General features: G+C 45.6%; 1 protein-coding gene across 1 annotated transcript in view; it reads left to right on the forward strand.

Moving 5' to 3' along the window:
* The first annotated feature begins 9,303 nt into the window (after window positions 1-9,303).
* TIGIT (T cell immunoreceptor with Ig and ITIM domains) overlaps window positions 9,304-25,014 on the forward strand; it is a 31,008-nt gene continuing 15,297 nt past the window's right edge. Inside the window, 1 exon segment of the mRNA XM_038387457.2 lies at window positions 9,304-9,513. Coding sequence (XP_038243385.2) covers window positions 9,304-9,513 — 210 coding nt within the window.

Consider the following 25,014-nt stretch of genomic DNA (forward strand, 5'->3'; position numbering starts at 1 on the left):
TTAAGCCTGCTGTCCCAGCGTCCCATTCTGTGACATTTAACTCATTTGCTTACTTTAATTATTTTGCTAATGCCCCCATCACTGAAGCATCTGGGCACATGTTTATTAAAAGCACTGCACAGGATTGTCCAGGAGGCGGTGCAAATGTTAGCCCTGTTCCACCCAACCTGTCTAAATGAAACCTCCCCTGTAATAATTGAGACTTGTGCAAATGCTTGACCAGAAACTGTCATGAACAATAAGTGGACAGATGGCCAGATTGCCAGTGGACAGAAATCCACATAATTTAAACCAGCATTAATTGCCCCCCTCCTTGACAATCTCATCAGAGAGGCCAAAGGCTGGATGGGCCATGGAAGCTGAAGTCCTCTCTCTTCCCTAAATGTGGGTCCCCCTGGCAGGGGATGAGACCTATTAGCTGTGGGGTGTGAAGGAAGCTTAGCCTGCTGCTGTCTATGCCACACCACCTGTGGAGATACATAATGGTGCTCAGATACTTTAGTGCTGGCCTTGGAATAAGAATCGGTATAGAATAGAATCCAGTCTCCAGTGCTGATGAGTCAGCACTTTCCACCAGCAAGAAATTGATATTTTTTAAAAAAACAAAGCAATCAAAGTTATTGGAGCTTTTCCACATCTTGCACAAGGTTGCATGTGAGTTTATGCTGCTCCTGCTTTAAAGAAGACCAGCTAGAGCTATGCCCAGCCATGACCCATTCTGTGATATTTCTTATGGCAGAGCACTTCTGGTACTGTAAATGCTGTGCTGAACTCCTAGCAATCAGTCAGCATTTATTCTCTTAAACTATGTAATACGGACTCTTTCACCTAAAGAAGAGGCTGTGCTAAGGATCTACACCTCTGATAAGCAAGCTCCATGTCTTAACTACGTAGTTGGTGAACAAGCCAAAGGACTAATACAATTTTAATGAAAAGCTAAACAAAACTGTATTGGAAACCTCTTTTTCTCCTAGAGCTAAATTGCTATTCTAGTCTTTCCCCTTCCAGCTTTGGATGACAATCCTGACTTGCTACCTCTGCCTGATATTTCAGTCCCAGGCCCCAGACAGCTTTGCCAGTGACCCTCAAACCTGTCCTGGGACACCCCCGCACAGCCCTGCTATTCCTGGACTCCCCATGCGCAGCTCTACAAATTCACCTTAATCCTGACCTGTAAAACCCCTCTGCTATTCTAGTCCTTGGCTCCCCATACTGCTCTGATAGCATACCTCACTCCTGATCTGCAGCTTTTCCTGCTATTCCAGTCCCGTGCCCAACCCCCCAGCTCTACTAAATGTGTCTCCATCCTGACCTGCAGCACCCCTTACTATTCCATCCCAGAGTCCATCTTGAGTAGACTCCCTACTATAAATCATGCCAAATTATGCTATAGTTTGTAGTGCATAATATGGACAAATATCAACTAGGGACTTATTATATAGGATTAGTCATTTTCTCCATGCACATGCATACAACTGCTCTGTATGGTAATGGAAGCTCCCACAGTGTGCATGCAAAAAGGACAGCTGTGCTATCTCCTGTAGGGAGATAGCACAGCTGGAGAGTGGACAGACCTCACATGTCCAAGGTCCAAAACTACAAGAATGTACAGAGAATTACATTAAATCAAAAAAGCAGCAAACAGTCTTAAAGAAACAGAGCTCCGATGCATGCAGCAAAATAAGGGCAAGCTGAAAATTCAGTCCTCAACTCTATTTCAGCTGTTGCACATCTCAGCCTCTGAACACTGTGTGTTTCTCTCATTCTATTGAGTACAGATCATGCCTGCTGTAGTGAGAGTCTGGCTAAAGGGACAACTGATCAGAGGAGAGTTGATCCATTGCTAGTTTTGATCCTGTCCCATTCTGTTCCCCATTGTGATCTTTTGGGATACTTCAGTCTGGAGAAGCAGCAACAACTTTGTGAATCTCTTTCCCTTTCTCCCCATCTCTCTCCTTGCTCTCAGACCAGGTAGGCATTCCCCATTCACATTCAAGGACAAAAACACCAAGATGACCTGGAAGTGGCAGACCTTAGAAGCAGAGTCTTAAAAATCCATAGCCCATCAGAGGCACTTGTACCTTAATATCAGACTCCAGGTGCTGCTGCTCTGTCAGTGTGTGTGTGTTTAAATCAAATGCACACAGTGGAAGTAAAGCCTAACTGCTGTGAAAACTAGGACACTAAATAAAGTCAGTATCTCACCTCATGCATGTTTTTTAAAATGTCATCAATAAAGACAATGCATAAAATTCCCATTTTGATTAGCATTTCTCTGTTGGAGAATAATCTTTCTTGTCTGGAAACCTGTCTCCTTTGAAATATATGATGCTGTAAAAAGAAAAGTCTTTTTCTGTCAGAGATTTCTAAGTTGGCTCACTGCAGCATTAAAACAAAGGAATCTAAAATAAAAGAGCCTCAAAATTACAGGAACCTAAGAGGGAAAAAATATCAACTTACTTCTGACTCCAAGTTTCCTTTTTTCCAGTCCCTTTTTTATGCCTTGTAAGTGTGAAAGAGGTGAGTGAACCTCAGAAAATCCAAATGAATTTATTTGGGAAAAGAAAAATAAGAAGAAAGAAAAGGTTGATGCCCCCCAAACACTCAGACACAAAGGAGAGGATTTTTTGCAGACCAGATTGTAGGTTGAAAGCAATGTTTTTGGTGCAATAATTTATTTTTCTTTTGGACTGAGTGTATTCTTAGAGCCTTGCAGAAATTGTAAGCCAGATCTTCACAGACACAATTAAGAAACAACAGAGAGAAATAATGACTTACCCTCAGTCTGATTGTGTTCCTGGAGAATGTTAAGCTGAACACCTAAGCCCCTGCAGCTGCTTGGAGCTGACAAGACATGCCTGAGGAAGGCAAACTTTGCCCTTCTCAGGGCACAGAAATGGAGCAAACGATGGGAGAAACAAATTGCCCGTGTTCGACTCCAAAGTGAAGTCTGTGCTATGAATGTTCCTCAGGCGCCCCATCACATCTTACTTTGTGCCTTGGAGCTGATTTTAGAGCCATATGTTCCCTTGATGATTTTGGGAGGGTCTCTGAGGGCTAACGTGGACCAGCTGCTCCAAGTCTTCATCCTTGATGCCAACAAGATAAAAGGTGGAAGGTTCGCTCTGTTCTTCTGTCCTCTTTTTTTTTTCCTTCTCTCTTTCTTCACTGTCTCTTCCCTTCAGTATAGACAGTTTCACAATTTTTCTCTGTCCCATACAACTAATTCTATATAATCTCATTGTCTTTCATTTGACATTATCACTTTTCTCTCTCTTTCACTCACACCCTCCTCTCTCTCTCTCTCTCTCTCTCTCTCTCTCTCTCTCTCTCTCTCTCTCTCTCTCGCGCGTGCGCACTCTGATATTGCTATAGCAGCTGGTTCATCTTTGTCGTCTTCCCCCCCTTTTGTTGGGATGAGTTTTTGCAGTGCAAGTTGAGATGCGAGACAGGATTGGTGACTGCAAACCATAAATATACAATAAGGCTTTCTAGGGGAAAAAAGCAGTTAAAAGGAGAAGGCTTTAATAGGTTAAGTCTCAGCTCAGACTGCTTGGAATCATAGGTTAAAATTCTGGGCTCAGGCTCAAACACAGTCAGGCTTAAAAGTTGAGCAGGGCCATATCCCTCTTCATCCTTCTGAGTGTCATTCAGTTTACTTTGCTTGGGTTTTCCTGCTGAGAACTCTCAAACTGAGGTCCTCTGCAGAGACTTTAAGGCCAACACTTTCAAACCCCCTGGGGGCCTAAAGCCAAGTTCCTAAATCCCTGTTCAAACACCTACACAGAAGTGACTTGATTTTCAGAGGTGCTGAGCAAATCTGGCTTCTGCTAAAGTCAAGGGGAGCATCCGAATATCATCTAATGCAAATCAGGCCACTTCAATGTAGGCGCCTGAAACAGGGATTTAGGAGCTTAACATTAGACTGCCACATTTGAACTAGGGTTGTCAGGAGTCCGGTTTTCAACCGGAACGCCCAGTTGAGAAGGGCCCTGGTGGCTCCGGTCAGTTAAAAGTCCAGTCAGCGGCACAGAGGGGCTAAGGCAGCCTCCCTGCCAACTGTGGCTCCGCATGGCTCCTGGAAGCAGTGGCATGTCCCCCTTCTGGCTCCTAGGCACAGGGGCAGCCAGGGGGCTCCGCACGCTGCCCCTGCCCCAAGCACCAGCTCTGCGGCTCCCATTGGAGCTGAGCGGGACCATGAAATAAGACTGGGACAAGGAGGTGCACTGAATGAGGCAGGGTCATGTGGATAAAATAATATGTGGTCATGTAATTAAAGAGTGTATCATAATGGATATGCATAAGTTGCACAGGCAGCTTGAATAATGGCATTTCCTAATTTTTGAGTGCTTGGCTTTGGCTGATAATGTTCTTTTGATGTAGTTTTTTTGTATGTAGTTTAGATGCAATGATTGTGTTGGGGACAAGGACAGTTTTCTATTGTGTGCTCATCAAGAGCTTAGCTTGCTGGAGCCTCTAGGAGGTGCCACCGTAGTATTTCTACTAATAATCCTGTATATCTGATGCAGTGGAAAAGGGGGAATCAGTAGAAAGACACAATGAGGAAGGTGACATAGACATGAGCTGAGGACAGGGAGATTGTGATTTGCCGAATCTACTGCTTTAACCATAAGACCATCCTTCCTCTGGTTCAGGTCCATATCCTTCAGACTCTTCACAAGTGAAATCTTCCCTATTTATTTGCTTTTGTATGTTGTTATATCAATTCTCTTATCCTCCCCTTCTCTACCAAAAATGCCAACCTCCATCATTTCTCTGCTTCTGTTAGAAGCCTTGTTTTGCTTTATTCCCTTGTGCATGGAGCACCCTTCTTCTTCGAGCGCTTGCTCATATTCATTCCAAATTAGGTGTGTGTATTCGCCATATGCACCGGTGCTGGAAGTTTTTCCTTCAGCAGTATCCGGAGGGGACTGGCTCCACCATCCCCTGGACTGGCACCTGCATGGTGCAGTATAAGGGGCACCACCGGCTCCCCCTACCCTCAGTTCCTTCTTGCCGCCAGTGATGGGGCTGGAACTTCTGCTGCTTCAGGTAGCATTGTTTCATTCTCAGTTCTTGCAAACTTTGAAAACCTGTAATATAGTTATATTAGTAGTTCTTAGTTACCCTTCATAGTAGTTCTCAACTCTTCGTGAGTCCCAAATGGGACTCAGATGGGGGAACGGGGCATGCCCCAGGCTTTAAGCCCTGTGATCGCTGAAAATGGCCTATGCCCGTCAGTGATCCACATACCAGCTGCCTAAGGTGCTTCAGCGAAGGGCAAAAGTGACAAGGCTGTATGTGCAAGTCCTTCAAACCCAGGATGAAGAAGGAGAGCGATATCCGTCTGAAAGTGCTCCTGATGGATTCGGCATTCGATTCGGTACTGGAGCAGTGGTCCGACTCCTCACTGAGCATCGCGGCCTCTGTGCACAGTGCTCCACTGGTGCTGTCCACGAGCTGGCACTGGTCCCCCTCCATGGCTCTGATGAAGAAGCCGAAAAAGACCGTGAGGGGAAGATCTCCTACCTCCCTTAAGGGAAAGGAAAGGGCTGGGGGCAAGCCATGACCCGTGCTGGGCAACTCAACGCCGCCATTGGGAACTTGGGCTCCAGCTCAGGTCAAACAGTACAGCCCATCCCATACTTCACCTGCGACCCCGGATAGCGGTGCAGTGCCAGGTACTGTCGATGCCTGAAGCCCTTCAAGTGGCTCAGGAGATTCTGACCCTCCTGGTGTTGCCCACACCAGCTCCAGCGGTACTCTGGTCTTGGGGAAAGCCTACGTCGGGACCTATACATGTGTCCCCCCCTCAGCGGCACTGTCCCCATCGAGAGGGGCATTCTGCCATCTCTTGCCTGCCTGAAGCCATCATGCCTCAGGACTAGAGAGGTAGGCTCAGTTGAGCCGTCTTTGGTCCCTGCCACAGGGGCACCGATCAAGGGACTTAAAGTGTACCTTGCCGGTGGATTGGTGCAGACCCTGTGGGGCATGCGCCACCGAGCAAGAACTTCAGGACTGGCCCCAACCATCTCCAAGGACCTGGTACAGATCCTGGGACTGATCGGACACCAGAAACTGCCGATTGCCGAGCCATCATCGCCCGCCTTCAAGAAGGAGATTGCCCTACTCAGGACAATCCTCCTGGCACATAAGCGGTTCAAACCACAGCAGCGTCAGGGCCAGGGGAGCCAGCCTCGGCAGGACCATCCCCATAAACAAGCCAAGGGTTACAAGTGCCGTCCAAGCCACCCGCCTCTAGCCTCTGCCCAGTTGGGCTGGACCCGTAATAAGCAGGGGGCCAAATGGTCATTTTGAGGGTGTGACCAAGGGTGACCTACAAGACTATTGCCTGGATCCATCTTTCCCAGTGTTCTCCGACCGCCTTTCCCCTTTCCTCCCATCTTGGACTGCTATAACTTTGGACTGCTGGGTCCTCAGCACAGTGAAATGGGATTATATCCTCCCGTTTCTTTCTACCTCCTCTTCCTACCCGCTGTCCCCGTCCCTCTTCAGGGACCCCTCTCATGAGATTCTCCTTGTGCAGGAGGTAAAGGGGTTACTACAGCTGGGTGCAGTGAAGAAGTTCCTCTCAAGTACAGGAACAAGGGGTTCTATTCCCAGTACTTTTTAATCCCAAAGGCCAAGGGTGGTCTACGGCCCATCCTGGACTTGCGAGACCACAACAAGGACCCACAGAAACTAAAGTTGCGCATGGTCTCTCTGGCTTCTATTATTCCCTCCCTGGACCCCTCGACTTAGCAATTTTTGAAGGACACAGACGCTTCCTCCGTTTTACGGTGGGCCCCCACCACTACCAGTTTATGGTCCTCCCGTTCTGCCTGACAACAGCACAGAGGGTATTTACCAAGTGTATGTCAGTGTTAGTGGCTTACCTCAGGCGCTGGGGTATCTAGATCTACCCCTACCTCGACAACTGGCTCGTCAAGGGCAGCTCTGGGTCTCAAGTCCGAAGGGATTGTGACATTCCCCTCTGGTGTTATCTGGACCTGTGATCTACTAGATCACTCCAATCCTTGACTCTGGGAATCAGCCTTACCCCGCTCTGCTGTGAGAACCCCCACTCCTGGGCTGTTCACGCACAGCCTCTGGCATGTAGGCTGCTCCCAGCTACTTGCAACCGAATGGCACTAGTCAATATTTCCAGACCCAGACACAACCCTGGGAACCTCTATCTTGTAGTGTCCAGTTATACCCTCTGGACGCTGCAAGCTTATATAAGTTTGTCAGTTTAACAAAGAAATTGATATGTACCAGACTTGTTATCCCAAGGAGAGAGTCTGACACACTTCAGACCAAACACACTGCTTCAGGTAGAATAAACAAACAGATTGATTAACTACAAAGATAGATTCTAAGTGATTATAAATCAAAGCACAACAAGTCAGAGTGGTTACCAAAATAAAATAAAATATAAGCACGCAGTTTAAATTCTCAACCCTATTAGACTGGGCAGCAACTAGATTAAGCAGTTTTTCTCACCCCACTGGATATTGCACTCCTTAGTATACAAGTTTGTTCCTTAAACCTGGGCCAATCTCCTGTGTTGGAGTCTTGTCTTCTTCTCAGTGTCCTGGTTGCTTGCTGCAGAGGTGGGAGCAGGAGAAGGACCCAGAATGTGACCACTCTGTCTGTTTTATACTCTCAGTCCATGTGCTTGGGGAGCACAAGTCCAGGCATGTCTGGGGGAAATTGCTGAGTCTCTCCAAGCAAGGTTGAGCAATTCCCCTGGTGGGGCCTCATGCAGGTGAGTCATTGCATTGTAGCTTCCTTGCTGGACAACGGCTCCTGATGGGTTGTTTGACATCCCGCCCAGGCATTGCTTACTTTCCTTGCTGTTGCCTCTGGGGAGCTAATAGCTGGCTGATTCCCCAATTTACAGCATATTTTAGTAATCATCATACAACACAATTCTCATAACTTCATATGAATTAATGATACATATATATGGACAGAGCCATGTTTCCCAAACTCGGGTTCACAGAATGTTACAGGGGGTTTGCCAGAAAAATTTCACTAATAGCGGCCAGAGGACCCCGGGCATTGGAGGCAGCAGGTGGGACCCGGTTGTAGGGCAGACAGCCCGAGCTCCAGGGAGAGCGGGGCCGGGCAGTTGGGGCTGGCAGCCCGAGCCCTGGCTGTCAGCGGGACCTGCAGCCCAAACTCAGTGGAGCTCAGTTGACCAGGGTGGTCAACAGGGTCCAGCAGCAGGAGCCTCACAGAGTGTGGAGGAAATTTCAACTTAAATCCCTGGAAATATTCATTTTTAGGAGGGGGTTCACGAGATTTCACAATTCAGTGAAAGGGGTTCACGGGCTGTTAAAGTTTAGGAACCACTGGGATAGAGAAACAACTTTCAGCAGATCATGACCTTTTTCCTGATACCTTACAAGGTGTGCTTTATACGTAAGATCATGATTATATGAAAATGAGGAATATGGGGGTTACAGTACACTTCCTCAAGGTATAGAATATCATAGGGATGTCATGGTGCTTCAACCACGTGCCACTCCCTGAGCCTACTGATGAACAATAAAAAGTTGACAGTGCCAGTGCAGAGGATAGAGTTCATCGGAGTGGTCCTCGACTCTACCTGTGCCAGAGCGTTCATGCCACTGGAAAGATTCCACATGTTGGTGAACCTCATCGCGGAAGTCTCCACTTTACCTCTGACTACAGCCAGGTTCTGTCTGCGCCTGCTGGGCCACATGGAAACATGCACTTTTGTGGTCCGCCATGCTGGGCTTGGATGCAGCCCCTGCAACAATGGCTGGCGACAGTCTATTCCCAGTCCCAAGACCCCCTTGAGAAGATTGTTACCATTCCCCAGGTGATACTTACCTTGCTGAGATGGTGGACTGACCACAGGACAGTCCTGGAAGGGGTTCCGTTTGACAACCCCCCTCACTCCATCGATTTGGTATCAGACACCTTGGACCTTGGCTGGGGGGCACATCTCAGCAACCTCCAGACACAGGGGATGAGGTCCCTAGAGGATGTGCAGTTACACATAAACGTCAAAGAGCTCTGAGCAGTCTGGCTGGCGTGCGGCGTCTTCTTGCCCCACCTGTCGGGCAAGGTGGTATGAATTCTGATGGACAACAGAGCCTCGATGTTCTACATCAACAGGCAAGGGGGAGTGCGCTTGTTGGCTCTCTGTTAAGAGGCACTCCATCTGTGCGACTTTCTGCATCAGCCATGAGATTCACCTGGAAGCTTGTTACCTTCCCTGCGTCAGGAATACGCTGGCAGACCAGCTCAGCAGGGACTTCTCCTCTCACCATGAGTGGTCCTCCATACAGAGGTCGCCTGCATGATCTTCCAAAGGTGGGGAACTCCCCAAATGGACCTGTTCGCTACCAGAAAGAACAGGAAATTCCACCGGTTTTGTTCTCGACAGGGTCTGACTCCCTCTTCGATGCCTTCATCCTGTTGTGGTCAGGGAGCCTGATGTACGCTTTCCCTCCGATTCCACTCATCAGCAGGGTCCTGGTAAAGATCAAGAGAGACCCAGGCGCAGGTTATCATGATCTCCCTGACGTGGCCTCTCCAGCACTGGTTTGGCACGCTCATGAGCCTGTCAGCAGCCCCTCCCTGGCCATGCCCAACTGACTGGATCTGCTGTCACAGGGCCACGGTTGGTTCTTACACTCCAACCTTGGGTCCCTCCACCTCCCGGCGTGGATGCTGCATGGCTGAACCCAGAGGAGCAGATCTGTTAGAAAAGAGTCCAACAGGTCCTCCTGGGAAGTAGGAAGCCTTCAGCCAGACTGACTTACCTGGCCAAGTGGACGAGGTTTTCCCACTGGGCATCTGATCGGGGCATCTCTCCCTCATGTTCCTCCATACAGGCTGTCCTGGACTACCTGCTCCATTTGAGGAGCCAGCGCCTGGGCCCTCTCTTCCATTAGAGTATATCTTGCGGCCATCTCCACTTTTCACCTGCCGATCCAAGGATAGAAGGTGTTCTCCTCTGACATGATGGTCAGATTCTTGAGAGGGCTGGAGAGACTCTTCCCTCAGGTATGGGCTCCCGACCCACAGTGGGATCTTTACTTGGCTCACTGGCCCATCCTTTGAACCGCTGGGTTCCTGCTTCCTTTCCCACCTGTCATGGAAAGCCATGTTCCTGGTGGCGGTGACGTCGGCGAGAAAGGTCTCGGAAATTAAGCCTCAAGCCCAGAACTGCCGTACACGGTCTTCTACAAAGATAAGGTTCAGTTGCGGCCCCACCCGGCCTTCCTGCCAAAGGTGGTTTCCACCTTCCATATGAACAGGGCATCTTCCTCCCAGTGTTCTGTCTCAAACCGCACAAGACCGGTGAAGAGAGGCGTCTTTATGCCCTGGACATCTGGAGGGCCTTGGCTTTTTACTTAGAATGTACCAAGACTTTCCATAAATCGCCTCAACTTTTCATCTCTAGAATGAGTCAGTTTAAATGACAGTGTGGGTCGTATGGGCCTGAACCAAAACTCCTGTTCCATACAGCCCTGAAGTTTGTGTTCTTTTCTAACTTTCATCCCTTCTGGATTTACCCTGGTTGATTTCCTGTGTCACTGACATATAGACACTGGACAGCATTAGATTTTTCAGTGCTGTTTATGCTTCTTTGATTCATTTGGGCTATATATCATGTAGCTTTTTGCAACATAAAGGGTTTTCTTGCATATTCATTTTCAATAATTATGCAAGTGCCTTTAATTACAAATCTCGTGACATCCTATTCTCCCACTCAAGCCTGGCAACTTGGCACCCACAGGTTCTCAGCTCAAATTTCATTTTCTGACATCTCAGTTCTACTCTCAGTTAAAATGTTTATTTTTATCACACTCCTATCAAAAGACTTAAATTATCTGTCTAATTCGTCTCTTGCATGAGATAATGGTGTGTGCGTGTTTTCAGGGCTCTTGTGGGAAGGTATGTGTCATAAATATAAAGGGAAGGATAAACACCTTTAAAATCCCTCCTGGCCAGAGGAAAAATCCTTTCACCTGTAAAGGATTAAGAAGCTAGGATAAACTCGCTGGCACCTGACCACAATGACCAATGAGGAGACAAGATACTTTCAAAGCTGGAGGGAGGAAGAAACAAAAGGTCTGTCTGTGTGATGCTTTTGCCGGGGACAGAACAGGAATGGAGTCTTAGAACTTAGTAAGTAATCTAGCTAGATATGCATTAGATTATAATTTCTTTAAATGGCTGAGAAATTAGACTGTGCTGAATAGAATGAATATTCTTGTCTTTGTGTCTTTCTTGTAACTTAAGGTTTTGCCTAGAGGGATTCTCTATGTTTTGAATCTAATTACCCTGTAAGGTATTAACCATCCTGATTTTACAGAGGTGATTCTTTTTACCTTTTCTTATATTAAAATTCTTCTTGTAAGAAATTGAATGTTTTTTTCATTGTTCTTAAGATCCAAGGGTTTGGGTCTGTGGTCACCTATGCAAATTGGTGAGGATTTTTATTAAGCCTTTTCCAGGCAGGGGAGGTGCAAGGTTTTGGTGAGGATTTTGGGGGGGAAAGATATTCCGAAACAACATTTTCCCAGTAAACCCGGTCAAACGTTTGGTGGTGGCAGTGGAAGTCCAAGGGCAAAGGGTAAAATAGTTTGTACCTTGGGGAAATTTTAACCTAGGCTGGTAAAAGTAAGCTTAGGAGGCTTTCATGCAGGTCCCCACATCTGTACCCTAGAGTTCAGAGTGGGGAAGGAACCATGACAGCATGTTTGGGGCCATTTCTCCTGTTTGCTGTTAACTTGGGTTGAATGAGTTGAGCAGCTAGCTGGAGGAGAAGCTATGGATCTGACTAAAGTTGACTGTGAAAACCATCACTTTGGATGAAATGCTGTTGTAACCTCTACATTTTTTACTAGGCAGCTAATTTGTGCATGTGTAATGCAGCTTTCTCTCCCTTGGAAGGTTGGAAGGTAGTTCTTGAAGAATCTACTGTTTATAGGAAGTATTTTTCAGAAGCTTCACTTTCAAATCAAATTCTCCAAAATGCTCCAAAGCACATCTTGTAACTCCCTTCTAAATTTCAACTTTCTAGCCCCAGCCATTCTGACTGTACTGCTGTGCAAAGAAAATGTCATTAGGTACCTTTTTATAAAGAGGAAAGTATATTTTCTCTCATTCTCAAAAGTGCCCTAACCATTTTTGCTCATGCGCTCTTCGATCATTGGGCTGATTCCAAAACTGTAGAATTACAGGTGACAATGCCAGAAAATTATGAGGAAATGAAGAAGGAAAGGTTAGAAAGGAAATATTCTGGTAATCTTAACTACAGCTTTCAGTGGAGCTCCAACTGTAACACACACACAAAGCACATAATAAAATAATCTCAATTGAAAATTGCTTCTCTGAACCTAAGGTGTATGCACTAGAGAGGTTGCTCCCTGGGTGTGAACTTGTAATCTATCTGTGCACCCCCATTTTGCCAACCAAGGCACCCTCGGATTCCTTTCTAACTCACATCTCAGTGACTGACTTGCTGACTCAAGCCCCCCTGTGTAACTCTTTTAGCAAGCTCAGCACTGCCTTGCTGCCTGTCTTGAAAATCTTTCAATACAAACTTTTGCCACATTCTCTCTGGGGGAAAAAATGATAAGACTTATTGCTGCCTCTCTGTATTCCTACTTTGTACAGTCCCTGAAGTGCATCTAGAAGAGAAGAGCAGACAGTTTAACTCTCTCTTCTTATCTGCATTTGTCTTTTTAGTTGCCATTTACACGCTGCTCAGGTTTTAAAATCTTGGTTTAAGATCTGTTCCCGAAGGACCTAATAGCAGCTTAATCAGAATCCATCTGCACAGCACTTGCATTTGTGAAATCTTAATGCAGCCAGAGATTGATTAATTTATCTCCATAAAACCAGAGCTCTGTGAAAAGAACTGACTAGAATTCTGGGATGTTAATGTACAGCCCTGCAACGATGATAGAGTTTGCTGGAGTTTTCTTTTAGGGATGTATAGATTAGTCAGAGCAGAATGTATGAGGAGTGAGAACAATGGAGATGTCATGCTGTGAAGCTATAATGGAGAAAAATACACTTGATAAGTTCTATAGCAGATCAAACTGTTCAAAATTATTGTGACTGACTGAAGTCAGAAAGACTTTTAAGAGCACTGGAACAAAAACAACGAATCCAAGACTCTGTGGTCGAGGACAGTGTTGCCAGCCCCAGAGATCACAGGATTGACTTAAATATCAAGAGATTTTTAAAAATTACTACATGTTGTTGTTTTTTGTTTGTCTTCTAGTTCCCTGACCTTTAGGGTTTCTGTTTTCAAAGTTTTCTCAGTAACCACAAAAGCTAGAGACTTTTTTCTTTTTAAATGAAACCCGAAACTTCTCCCATAATCACATGCTTCCAAGAATTGGGACTTTAAGAAAAATGCCAAATATGGTGAAACTCATGATCAAATCATGAGAGTTGGCAAAACTGAGTTCGTTCGTTCTTTCTTTCTCTCTTTCTCTGAATGCTAAAGCTTAAGATGTAAGGTGGGGGGAAGTCTTCAGTGACTGGCAAGATAGAAACTTTGGGGCAAATTTTCCACATGCTGACAACTGGCTTCCCTTTTTCACAGGAGAGACTCTGATCAATTGTACCTCTAACTGTTTGATTTGCACCTGCAAAAGGGAGGGCCACCCTTTTGAACATACGACCATTCAGCCTTGGTGACAGATGTCTAATTGACAGCTCTGGAGACTGAAGTTCCCTGCTTATCCCACAGAACAGGTAATGGCACAGACTTGTCCAAAACCTTGTTCCAGCATGCTTTCTACACTGACCAAGGGGACCCACTCTAGTAGTGAAAAAGGGAGTTCAGTCTCTCTCTGTCATTCACTCCTTCACCTCTATGCTGAGAATGCCGAGAAAAGGACCAATTGTGGCAGTGTTTGTGGTGTGATTCCTTGATCACTGGGCACTTGACTCAGAAAAGAAAAATCACAGACTATTGAACAGCCATCAGCTGGTAACAGCTTTAAATTGCTACTAATGTGGGCTGGACATGATCAGTTATCTATTAGTGAAAGGCACTATACGCCAGTACCAGTCACCGGTGCCATCCATTCCCCAAACTGGGGACTCTGTTATTCCCTCCAGGTTGTTTTGACTGGACACTGTACTCAGATGGCATGAAGAGTCTCCATCAACAAATGTACTGATTGGTTAGTGCAAAAATACACCACTCTACTGGGGCGCATATGATGAGTGAAGTACACACATTTGGGTGCTTGTGCGGTTTCTTTACTCTGGACAGAATCCCTTTGAGAGTAGGATGGAGTGGTTATATTGAATAAAGGTTTTATTAGAAGCAGAGGTAGTAAGGGTAGTAAATTGGCAGTTGATTCAATATTATAGATAAGTAAGATATTTCTGTGTCTGATTTCTATAATTCATTAAATAGATTGATAACTCCTTGGTGCGGGGACTATGTCTCCTTCAATGTTCTATGCACTGTGAAATACACTGGTGTTAAGCAAATTGGAATATAAGTTTTGCCATATTGGATTAGACCTACAGCCCATCTACTTCAGTATTTGACAGTACCTTTATTATAGGCAATGCAGGTAATGTTGCCTTTAGTTACTTTCCATTATATTCCTTGTTAGTTGCTTATAACCATGCCAAACTTTGCCATTTGGGCTGAGATTTTCCATGCCAGGTGCCTGCCTCAAGCTGATTTTTTTTTAAAAGTTTCAGCTAAAACAGTTAAGCTCTTTCCAAGCACAAGCTTAGGGAAAAATAAGGTTTTTTGGTTTATTTTTTTTTGCCCGTGTTAAAAAAGCTTTGTCAAAGTTCCTTCCCCACTCTGAACTCTAGGATACAGATGTGGGGACCTGCATGAAAGACCCCCTAAGCTTATTCTTACCAGCTTAGGTTAAAAACTTCCTCAAGGTACAAACTTTGCCTTGTCCTTGAACCCTATGCTGCCACCACCAAGCGTATTAAACAAAGAACAGGGAAAGAGCCCACTTGGAGACGTCTTCCCTCCCAAAATATCCCCCCAAGTCCTACACCCCCTTTCCTGGGGAAGGCTTGATAAAAATCCTCACCAATTTGCATAGGTGAACACAAACCCAAACCCTTGGATCTTAAGAACAATGAAAAAGCAATCAGGTTCTTAAAAGAAGAATTTTAATTAGAGAAAAAGTAAAAGAATCACCTCTGTAAAATCAAGATGGTAAATAACTTACAGGGTAATCAGATTCAAAACATAGAGAATCCCTCTAGGCAAAACCTTAAGTTACAGAAAGACTCAAAAACAAGAATATACATTCCATTCAGCACAGCTGTTTTACCAGCCATTAAACAAAAGAAAATCTAACGCATTTCTAGCTAGATTGCTTACTAACTTTTTACAGGAGTTCTGAAGAGCATTCCTGATCTGTTCCCAGTAAAAGCATCACACAGACAGAGCCTTTGTTCCCCCCCTCCAGCTTTGAAAGTAACTTGTCTCCTCATTGGTTATTTTGTCAGGTGCCAGCGAGGTTATCTTAGTTTCTTAACCCTTTACAGGTGAAAGGCTTTTGCCTTTGGCCAGGAAGGATTTTATAGTTCTGTATACAGAAAGGTGGTTAGCCTTCCCTTTATATTTATGACAAGCTTTGACAATTGTTTTGCTGAGGAACGCTAGCCCTAATGTCCAGGATGTGAATTTTCCTGGTCCTGTGAGAATTTTCCCAAATTTGGCCAAGGTGTGACTCTCTGAAAAATCTGTTTGCACATGCTCAGTAGAGATTTGTTATGAGTTTGCTGCCAACTTCTCTGAAGATTCTATCTGCACTGGGCATGCTCCAGCCCCATACAAGCCTTATGAGCCAACAGGCCTGTGTATGTGCCATCTCCGCAGAGCAACTGAGCATGATGGGGGAAAAATATTATGTGATCATGTAATTAAAGACTGTATCATAATGCATACACATGGGGGGGGGGAATGGCAGGAATTCAGGTTGTACAGGCAATCTTAATTCTGAAATTCCCAATTTTGGAGTGCTTCACTTTGCAACCTTCATGTCTTTTTAAGGTATTTTTTTCAGATGTAATTATCTATATTAAAGCAAACCTTCCAAAGCCCCAACTGAAGTCATGATCCCTTTGTGCTAGGTACTGTACATATAGTAAGAGATGGTCCTTTCTCCAAAGACCTTAAACAGACAAGACATACAAAGATTAGCTGAAAGGAAGTAGTATCCTTCCAGTTTTACAAATGGTGGTAGAGCAATTAAGTGACATGTCCAAGGTCGCATAGAAAGTCTGGGGGAGAAACTGAATGCCATTCTCCTGAGTCCCAGTCAGTACTTTAACCACAAGGCTATACTTCCTCTGAGTAGCAGGTGCTTTAGAGGAAGGAATACAGCCGCTGTGATGGACAATTATGCAATAACATACCAATGTGGGACGTTTCTTCCGAATGTAGGTCAGGAGTTTGGCTTGTGCCCTGAAGCTTAAACATTTATAATTGATATCAAGATTTATCCTAGCTAGGATAACTGGGGATGGCACATTTGCTCTGCAGATAAATATCTAATTCTTGCTTGAATCCTACTAAGCAGTTTGTCTGAAAAATATCTGGCAGGTGTGAGTTCCACATGTCAATTACATGTTTGTAAGCAAAGTTTCACTTTGTTAAAATTGTTGCCTTTTGGATCCATTGAGCATTGTCTTGTTCTTGTAAGACTATAATATCAGTAATGAGAAACAATAAATTTGTACCCGGTGGCGAGGTGGGGCTGTTGATGGAATGAAGAGAAATCAAGCAGTTCAAGTTGCATTCACTGACAGGAAAGTTTTGCTAGGCCCACAATATACTTATAACCAAAAGTAAGTGTTTGTGTGTTACAGGTCCCAATTTAGGTCTGACTTGCAGAGGATATGCATCTATTACAGTTGGCTCTTTAGTTATAGCAACTCATGTGTTTGTCTCTTGAGGTCCCTGGTTGAATCCCTGGTGTGGAACCATAGGGTATTGAAAAATCTATAATTCTTAACAGATCAGAATTTTACCTGAAGATGCAACAGAGAAAAAATGCAGAGAAGGGTGAAACGGGAGAGGTAGGTGAGACTATTGTGTTGGTGAGAGGTGGCAGAGGGGCTATGGAGGAAGTTGCCTGGGGAGGTGAGGAAGATGGCACAGAGAAGCTGAGTGGGGCAGTATCTGCACCTTAATGTAAGCGTCATGCAGAAATAGTGACAATGAAACATATTTTTCGTCTGAGTCAATCGAAGAATTGCCTGGAAGCTTTCTTGGTAACTGATGGGCCTCAAACAATACATTGAACCAGTTTGTTGGAAGTGAGAAGGCAGAGCCACTGGGATATGAGACTGCTGTCTGGAGTGAGAATGGATGTAATTGGGCTCTGGACATGTATTAGAAAGTGAGTTCTCACTTCGCAGATTCATCATGGTATTTGACATTCCCTTGCTCCTCTTTCTCTCCCCTTAGTCTCATAGGTTTATTACTGTAATGACAAATGCTGGATTTATCTCTGATAGTGGCTAAGGACATTTTAAAGATACATTCTTGCTTTTTCGATGAACTGCTTTCCTTTGAACAGCTTCTACCCACTGCTTTCTTGCACAGTGACACTGGGGACACCATGTGGCCACGAAGAGAACTGCAAAACGTGAAGTTCAATTGCAGACAGATAAATAGAAGCATGATATGGGCATTCACATACGCAGACGCGCACACACGCACACACTGGCCAGTCTGTTGCTCCCCCACCAGCAGTGTAATCCTAATCCATTTCACCCCCAGGCAGATTTACCACGCGGTATAGTCATTAACACCAAGCTCTACATCTGCCACTACTCACAGCAGAAGGAACTATTTTGAAGTCAGTAGAGAAGTGCTTGCTAACACCAGGGCTGAATTGGGCCCACAAAGTGCAGCTGGACCTATAGCAAGAGTGGCCAAACTTACTGAGCCTCCAAGCCACATACAACAATTTTAAGAAGTTTGAGAGCCTGGGCTTCTGCCCAATGGGAGGCACCTGCAGGAGCTTGGGGCTTCAGCCTTGCTCCTACTTAAAACCCTGAGCCCATGGGGCTGAAGCCTCAAAACCCTCCTCCCTGCTGGGCAGAACTCCTACCCTACTGCAAGGCAGAGGTCCCAAGCTCCTCCCCCCCCCCCAAGTCTGGTAAGTGAAGAATGGGGGTTGGGTCGGGGTCAGGCTCCGCAAGCTGCACTTTAACTGTAAAAGAGCCACGTGTGACTCACAAGCTACAGTTTGGCCATACCTGTCCTATAGAGTCACAGGCATAACCTCTCTTCCTGCCCCAGTCCCAGAGCACAGCTCTCTCCGTGCAGAGAACATGAGCTGTGTGTTGAGCTTGGTGAGAAACAAAAAATAGTGTTGCCCCAGGAATGTATTTAAATTGTACACAATAGCTCCCTGGAGTGAATTCCTGAGGAGGACAAGAAATATCTTAGTCTGTGTTCCTCTTATGAGATGACACTGCCTCTGAGGGCTTAAAAGCAGCCTGATTAAGACTGGTGAAAATTGCTTCTCATTGCAAAACAACGAGACCTGGAGAATAGCATAGTTAAGGCTGAAGCTGGCTAACTGTTTTCAGCATTTTATTTTGTATATTTGGTTTTATGTGCAACTTTCACTTTATTTAACAATTGAAACATGGTCTTAAGGCTTTTTCTCACTAAAAGTTGATGTCACCTCTGCTCAACATTAACTCCAGTTTAATGAAGGTTTTTTTGCCTGGCAATCTGGTACAAAGTTGGCTGCCTATGCTCAGCAGCAGGCAAGGACTGGAGTGTACAAGACTAAGGTGCATGCACATTGCTATGTATGACCCTGCACTAGCATAGCAGAGGATGCTGCAGATCAGGCTTTATGATTCACTGGCAGAGCTATGTGGGAGCTCAGGATCGCAAAAGTAAGTGCAAGGATTGCAAAAGGAAGTGTTGGAGGTCAGAATGGAGATTCATTGACAAATCTGTGTGGGGAGCTCAGGACTGGAACACCAGGGTGTACTGCAAGGCAGGAGAGAGGAGCATTGGCAGAGCTGGGTGGGGAGCACAGGATTGGGATAGCAGGGGGGTTGCAGGGCAGGAGTGAGGGGCATTGGCAGAGCTGGGTGGCGAGCCCAGGGCTGGAATGGCAGGGGTTGCAGCAGGTCAGGAATGAGAGTCATTGGCAGAAATAGTGTTTGGGATGGGGGAAGCTTCCATATGCACTTGTCCACATAATACCTGGCAGTGCTACTGTTGCCCGCTCTTCAAACTCACTAAAGTAAAAGACCTCATAAAATTATGGAAGATGGAATGTTTCGTACTGCTGTTCACTCTAGGGATGTACATGGGAATGTGCCATTCTCATTCACTGTATGGATGGCTCCTTTTGTATACATGATAAAGGGCCTGATCTTGAAGTAGACGCAGCCGTGTGTTCTGTGTGTGTGTGGGGGGGGCTGTGCACAGCGGAGCCAGAGAGCTTTGCCTACCAGTACCCATCAGGGCAGCACTTACACCCTGCAGCCATAGCTCCTCCCCTGGTTGTAAAAGGGCAGTGCTGCCATGATCCCTCTCAGTTCTTTTTCGTCACCTGTGGCTAGAGTCGGAGCTTGGTGTGTTGTCTTCGCCTCATGTTTTCACACTCAGATTTCTGAGAACTCTTCTTGTATATTGTAGTAGTAATACCTTAGGTGAGGTTTAAGTCTTAGTTGGCTGTGTGATGCCCTCACCAGGGTTCAAGCATTGTCCATCATGTAGGGGGGACCACCCCAACAGCGACCCCCATGTGAGGTGCTTGTCATGTCTTGGCGAGGGACACATTAAAGAGAGGTGCTCCATCTGCAAGTCATTCACCAAGAGGACTCAGGTGATGAGAGACTTGCAGCTGAAGTAGCACCTTCTGCAGAAGACAACCATACCGTTGCCCTGCAAGGACTCCCTTGCAAGTCCTGGTGTAGGGGGCATTCTAGGAATGGGGCCATGGAATACAGCATTGCGGAGATTGTAGGCAGTGCTGTGGCCCATAGGAAAGCCTCAGGAAGGCTGCTGTAACTTGGACGGGCCCTGATCCAATATCCAGAGGATGCAAGCCACCCCTCTCCCTGGGCTGCAAATTCTCGGTACTGATGTTTTGTCTGGTCCATTCTGAAGGCAAGCAATGTGTTCTTAAGAAGTATGTTTATGACCCTCAAGGCATACATCATTCATAAATCCACCATAGCCTGTGCTTGTATAGCATCCAAGCCTATGACCATGCTAACCATCACTTTATTTGTACGTGGTGTGGAGCCCCAGGAAAGGCAATGCCCTGTGAATTTCCACATAAACCCAGGCCAAAGGCCAACACTGATCATGTTTTTTGTTGGCTTCTGCATTATTTGGCTCTGACAAGTTAACAAAAATAGGTTTCTTGGTTCAGATACAAGTGGAAACATGTTTTTCCGAAGTTACTAGTTACATTCTAAGTGGTCGCTACAGGAAACCAGAGCCCTGTTTAGGTCGCTCTGGTGGTTAGTTGATAAACCCATCTTTAAAGCACTCACAACAACATGCAGAAACAGAAACTGAAGATTGAAGGTCACCAAATTCCTGAGTGTATTTAGAAGTTGCAGTGCCTGTTTCTTCCCTCTGGCTTCTCAGAAGCATTTAGGACATTCAGAGTTGGAAACAGGTAACTGTGTGTTTACACACTGAAGAGGTCAGGCACCACTGTGCTCAGACAAGTTTTTCACTCCAGGTAGGTCAGACCATTTCAGAAAAGCTGTTTGGATCACACTAGTGGTCCAACTAGTCCAGTATTGTGTGTTTGACAAAAAACAATAATGCCTATGTTCATAAAAACTACCCTACTAAAACAAAACACTACACTGCACACACAATTCTCCTCCTGAGGGAAGAGAACAAATCACATGTAACAGATATTAGTCATGTCACTTAATGCACTAATGGAAGGTGCTCAGATACTATGGTGAGCTACAGAGAATACTTGTGAGAAGTGATTATTGCTCTAATGGATCCCAAAAGAAAGGTCAACAAATAGAACTTGTTCCGCTGGCTGGTGCAAAGTCCACAGTTTAAACATGTTGCACCCCAGTGAAACATAGCCTTTAATTCCGTCATGAGGGCCTTGTTGTGGGTGTATAAGAGTATCCAAGCAAAAAAGGTCAAGTTTCAGTAGCATGGTGTTCTCAGCATGTTCAAGAAGAGGACGTTTTGTACAAATCCCAACAATTTAAATGGATTCCTGCAGGAAGTCTCATTCTATTTCTATCCATCCAATGGCTACTGTTGCCAATCAGATTATGTTTTTGTTTTGTTTTTTAAGTTGTGAACTTTCTCTAAGGAGACCAAGTATTGTATGTTTAATTCACACAGGTAGTCTTCAAAATTGTCACAGCATTCATTCCCTAATTAATTCAAGACCTATTCAGTTAAGCATCAAAGCCCAGTCCTCAGTAGCACTGACAACCTCAAGTAGACTAGTCATGTCTCTTGTATTGAGATCTGCTAGACAACTGCATGGCCATCAGTATTTAAATTCACTAAATTCTGCATATTACTCATCCAATATCAGACACTGTGTGTGTGTGTGTGTGTGTGTGTGTGTGTGTGTGTGTGCGCGCACATGCAGATGTCTTCTTAGCACAGCTTAGTGTCCAGGGGAAGATGGAGAATATACATAATACCCCGCATTTTGGGTATTCATATTTAAAGTGTGATCCTGTTTCCTAACCTGGAGGCACAAGTCAGGACAAAATAAAGTAAGTTCAAATGCAAAAAAATTAAAATCCTACACCTGAACTATAATGTTGTCATATAGGTAAAGGCCAGGCAACATCTTGAGAGTAATAAAAGCAGTCAAGTCAAGTTAGAGATCACATTCAATAGCAACTTTGTATATATATGCATGGTGCTCACTTATTTAAAGGGCATATAGAAAAATAACCAACCAGAAAGAAAAATTTAAGTAGGGGGAGGGATGAAATTATACAGATTCCAAAGAGAGTGAGAGAGAGAGAGAGAGAGTCCTTGCAATGACAGAGGGTGGAGGAGCACATGTTGTAGTTCTTGATTTATATTACAGTAGTGCTCAAAGCCCCAAACAGGATCAGGTCCCCATTGTGCTAGGCACTGTACAAACACATAGTGACAGATAGTCACTGGCTCAAAGAGCTTACAGTCTAAATAAGCAAGTCAAAGGACTGGAAGGGAAGGAAAGACAAAATGTGACTGGCTTAATGTCACAGATCAGTTCAGTGGCAGAACAAGGAATAAAATTACTGCTCAATGGCTTGCTGCTTTTCCTTTGGAGTCACAACCCAGAATCACACCCACAAAATTTGGAGACAAGTTTTTTGACTTAAAAAAAGATGTTAAAATTCATGCCCTAAATCAGTTCCTCTGAATTTTAAAGCCCTTAGCAGTGTTGGTTGAGGTCATAAGTAGAGACCTCTTCAAGGGTGAGTGTTTTACTATTGGCAGCAGGCAAGACTCCAGAAGTGAGATATGTTCTCATTCAGTTTATCAGACCCTGTGTTTTTGGAGATTTATGTGCTGTGACATAGGAAAAGGAAGTTGTCTTAATCTTTGGAAGTCCCTGGCTAGTTTGTGCCGCATTGGAATGTCAGGATTAAAATGCAGAGTCTGAGCTGTGCTAAGATCTGAGCTAGCAGCAGCGCTGCTCGTCAGCACTGAGGTGCATTGACAACATTTTGTTCGTGGCCGAGAACGGAAGGAGGAGGAGTGCTGTTGCTCACGCCATGCAGAGCTGTGCAGGGAGCCCAAGATTGGAATGGCAGGGTGTGTGCTCTTGGTGAAGACTGAGGTGCATTGGTACGTCTGTGTTTTATATGGTGCTTTAGGATATAGAGCCAGATTTCCTCTTGCAATCTGGTCCTTTTACTCTGCTCTGGCAGCAAAAGAGGCTGGAAATTGGCCATATCTTCCCAGCTGATAATTCCCCCCCAGTGTGGAGGAATCCTCAGCTTGCATGAGAGCAAGCATGGTTGGCTCTTACTCTACCACTACTAGGCACAGTGTGGGGCTAAGAGCAGGAGGAGGGAGGACCAGTGCTGGTGCATTCCAGCTATTCTCAGATAGCCCCTTGTGGCCTGTTACCAGCCCTGGGCTGGGGGTTAGCCTGGAGCTGGCCTGGGAATCAGGAAGATGTAACTGGCTCCTTGGAGGCCCTGCTCTCCCACCCTGCATTTCACAGAAAGTGGGCACAGAAGAGAGGCCCATAGTCTCTGCATACAAATGATCAGGCGCACTGAATCAATATGGAAGACTTCACTCTGTGAGAAACCATCTCTCCCATAGATTTCGTTGGTGGCTCATTTGCCAGATTCTTCATATGGCTATAATGGCTACTGGAAATCCAGGTGCTAGCAAGGAGACTACATGGCTGTTCCTAAGGATGGCCCACCAACAGCCAGCACTTCAGGCCCCGCACTGTCCTCTAAGCTGAGTCTAGCTCCTGAAAACCAAGCAAGCCAGCCAAACTGCTCCACGCTTGATGGCTGCAGAAGCAAGAGCACGAAGCTCAGCAGCACAATTATGAAATGTAAAGAAGAGTCTGGACGTGTATATAGGGTTCATTGGTAGGAACATTTCTGATATTAGCAGCACATGCTTGTGCTGTCCTCTGAAGTGCAAAGAACATTCTGCTTCTACAGAATGACCAACACACATGCTGCGAGAATATAAGTTTAGAGGGTTGTGGTTATGTTGCTAAATCTGAGGAGATCTTTACAGTGTAACCTTTAATTTTCAATTACGTGTAACTTCCCCACCCACCCACGTCAAATTACCTTTTGGGCTAAAATTTCTCACACACAGTCTCAATTCATAGGGGAACCTTTGTGTGGAGAAGTTTCATATGTTAGTTCATCTCTTTTTTTTTTTTTGATGTTTCCAAATGTGTGGAGGGGGATGGAGCAGGCTTTGTGGAAGTCAGGAAGGTATCTAATGATCTAGTTATCAAATGAAGGTTTTTCCTTACTGGGAAAGAATTGGTTTTGGCTAGAAATTTAACCAGAAGTCTCTGCCTCTAAGAACAGCCGGGCTGCCTGTCCGCTGAACTAAGGGAGAAGCTGGTTTTCCCTGTCAGCCATAGTTCTATGAGGTCTGTAAACAAAAATGTGATGTCTGACCAACTCCTTTTCCTTGGGAGGGGGATCAGTGCTTGGTACATTCCAGGTTCTTTGCTTTGCTGTGTGTCCATTCTGGGCCTCTCCAGCCACCTGGCAGCACTTGGGGAGGGAGACCACAGCCTCCACTGTGCTCCTGACCTTTTGTGGCCTACTTGTTACCCACTCCTCCTGCTGCTGCTGCTGTTTCCAGGGTCAGGGTAAGGTTCTCTCTCAAAGCTGCCAGCCAATAAATGTCTCAACTAATAGCCCCACTCGGCCAATCTTAAATAAAAAGAGGTTTTATTGGCGACTGTACAGAAATGGAGCATGGTGGGAAGGGAGCTAGATTATTTGCTTCCTTTGTGCTGTTATGGTGTAAGGTTGTGGTAATACAGTGATGAATCAGGTCTAGGGTTGCCAACTGTCTAATCATACAAACCCAAACCCTCTTGCCCCGAGGCCCTGCCCTTGCCCTACCCCTTCTCCAACACCCTGCCCCCACTTACTCCATCCCCCCTCCCTCCTTTGCTTGATCTCCCACACCCTCACTCACTTTCATTGGGCTGGGGCAGGGGGTTGAAGGGTGGGGTCGAGGGGTTTGGAGTGTGGGAGGGGGCTCTGGGCTGAGCCTGGGACAGAGGTTTGGGGTGCAGGAGGGTTTGTGGGCTCTGAGAGGGAGTTTGTGTGTGGGAGGAGACTCGGGTGTGGGAGGGGGCTCAGGGCTGGGGTAGGGAGTTGGGGTATGGGAGGGGACGCAGGCTTTGAGAAGGAGTTTGGGTTCAGGAGGAGGCTCAGGGTTGGGGCAGGGGCTTGGGGTGCAGGCTCTGGCCAGGCGGTACTGCTGGACTTTTAGCAGCCTAAAATCTCCCAGATTGGTTTAAGTAG

The sequence above is a fragment of the Dermochelys coriacea genome, chromosome 1 (genome assembly GCF_009764565.3).
Source record: "Dermochelys coriacea isolate rDerCor1 chromosome 1, rDerCor1.pri.v4, whole genome shotgun sequence".
NCBI lineage: Eukaryota > Metazoa > Chordata > Testudines > Dermochelyidae > Dermochelys > Dermochelys coriacea.